At 41.2% G+C, this 976-nt stretch overlaps 1 protein-coding gene across 1 annotated transcript in view; it reads right to left on the bottom strand.

Annotated features, from left to right (window-relative positions):
* Positions 1–677, bottom strand: part of LOC138056054 (RING finger and CHY zinc finger domain-containing protein 1-like) — a 20,991-nt gene extending 20,314 nt beyond the window's left edge. Inside the window, exon 1 of the mRNA XM_068901902.1 lies at positions 600–677. Coding sequence (XP_068758003.1) covers positions 600–677 — 78 coding nt within the window. The remainder of the gene's footprint in view (positions 1–599) is intronic.
* Between the last annotated feature and the right edge of the window lie 299 nt (positions 678–976).

The following is a 976-nucleotide window of genomic DNA, read 5'->3' as shown; positions in this document are numbered from 1 at the left end:
ACTTCTGCGATACCTGTGCAGTGCTCTACAAATTGAGCTATAAAGCCAACTGGGAGCTTGCCATTTTTTGTTAGTACGTAACTGTTTCATTCCCGCAGTTCAAAAGTATGTCTTTAATATGACATTGTTCCTTCACCATATCATCGACTGGTTCGGTTACGTCACTCACAAAAAATGACAAACTCCCAGCTTGCTTGATAGCTGAATTGGTAGAGCACTGCACCGGTATCGCAGAGCAGTTCATGGGTTGGAATTCCTTTCAAGCCTGTATTTTTCAGCCTTTCCTTTCGTTACTGCCAAAGTAGCGCGCATAACTGCAATGATCTCAAAAATTAACTTGAAAGGTAGTGTCTAAGAAACTTGCGGAAAGCCCTAGAGGAAAACTTAGTCGATGAACGTGGAAAACAAATATACATTCTATTTCCCCTTACTGCTGACCACCGCCAAAACAACAATGAAGGGGTAAGTTTACAAGTTTACAATGGGTTTAAACTGCTATAAATGTTGCAGGGGGCAATTTTCAGGTATGCATCATGTTGCAAAAGAGCCCAATTTTTCCTAGTCACCACAAACGTTATAATAACAAGCTACCCCTTTACCTCCAGGGCTGTAAGTGCCTTATCACTTCTCATTGTATGGACAAGATATTGAAACCAAAAGCCATCCCAATTCATCATGTCTAATAGGCCTTATGCAAAAATTCACCACCAAGCCTCGATTGCACAAAATTATCTGGACGTGCAATATTGTTCACACGTGGGTTTTCTATACACGTTTTGTCCTTTGGGATTCAGGGCATGCTAAGATTTAAAAGTTAAATTGTCGAATTCGAGGCTTAGTGGTGAAATTAGCTAGTCAGACGTCAAAACGCATAAGGGCTAGTAGGGGAAGGGCAGTTTCAGGTACAAAATCAGTCACAATGTACTCTGAACCAAACGTATCATGGGTCTGTTGGTGTAAATGGAAAGGAGCCATC

The sequence above is a fragment of the Montipora capricornis genome, chromosome 7 (genome assembly GCF_036669925.1).
Source record: "Montipora capricornis isolate CH-2021 chromosome 7, ASM3666992v2, whole genome shotgun sequence".
NCBI lineage: Eukaryota > Metazoa > Cnidaria > Anthozoa > Scleractinia > Acroporidae > Montipora > Montipora capricornis.
This window is presented reverse-complemented; position numbering and strand designations above follow the sequence as displayed.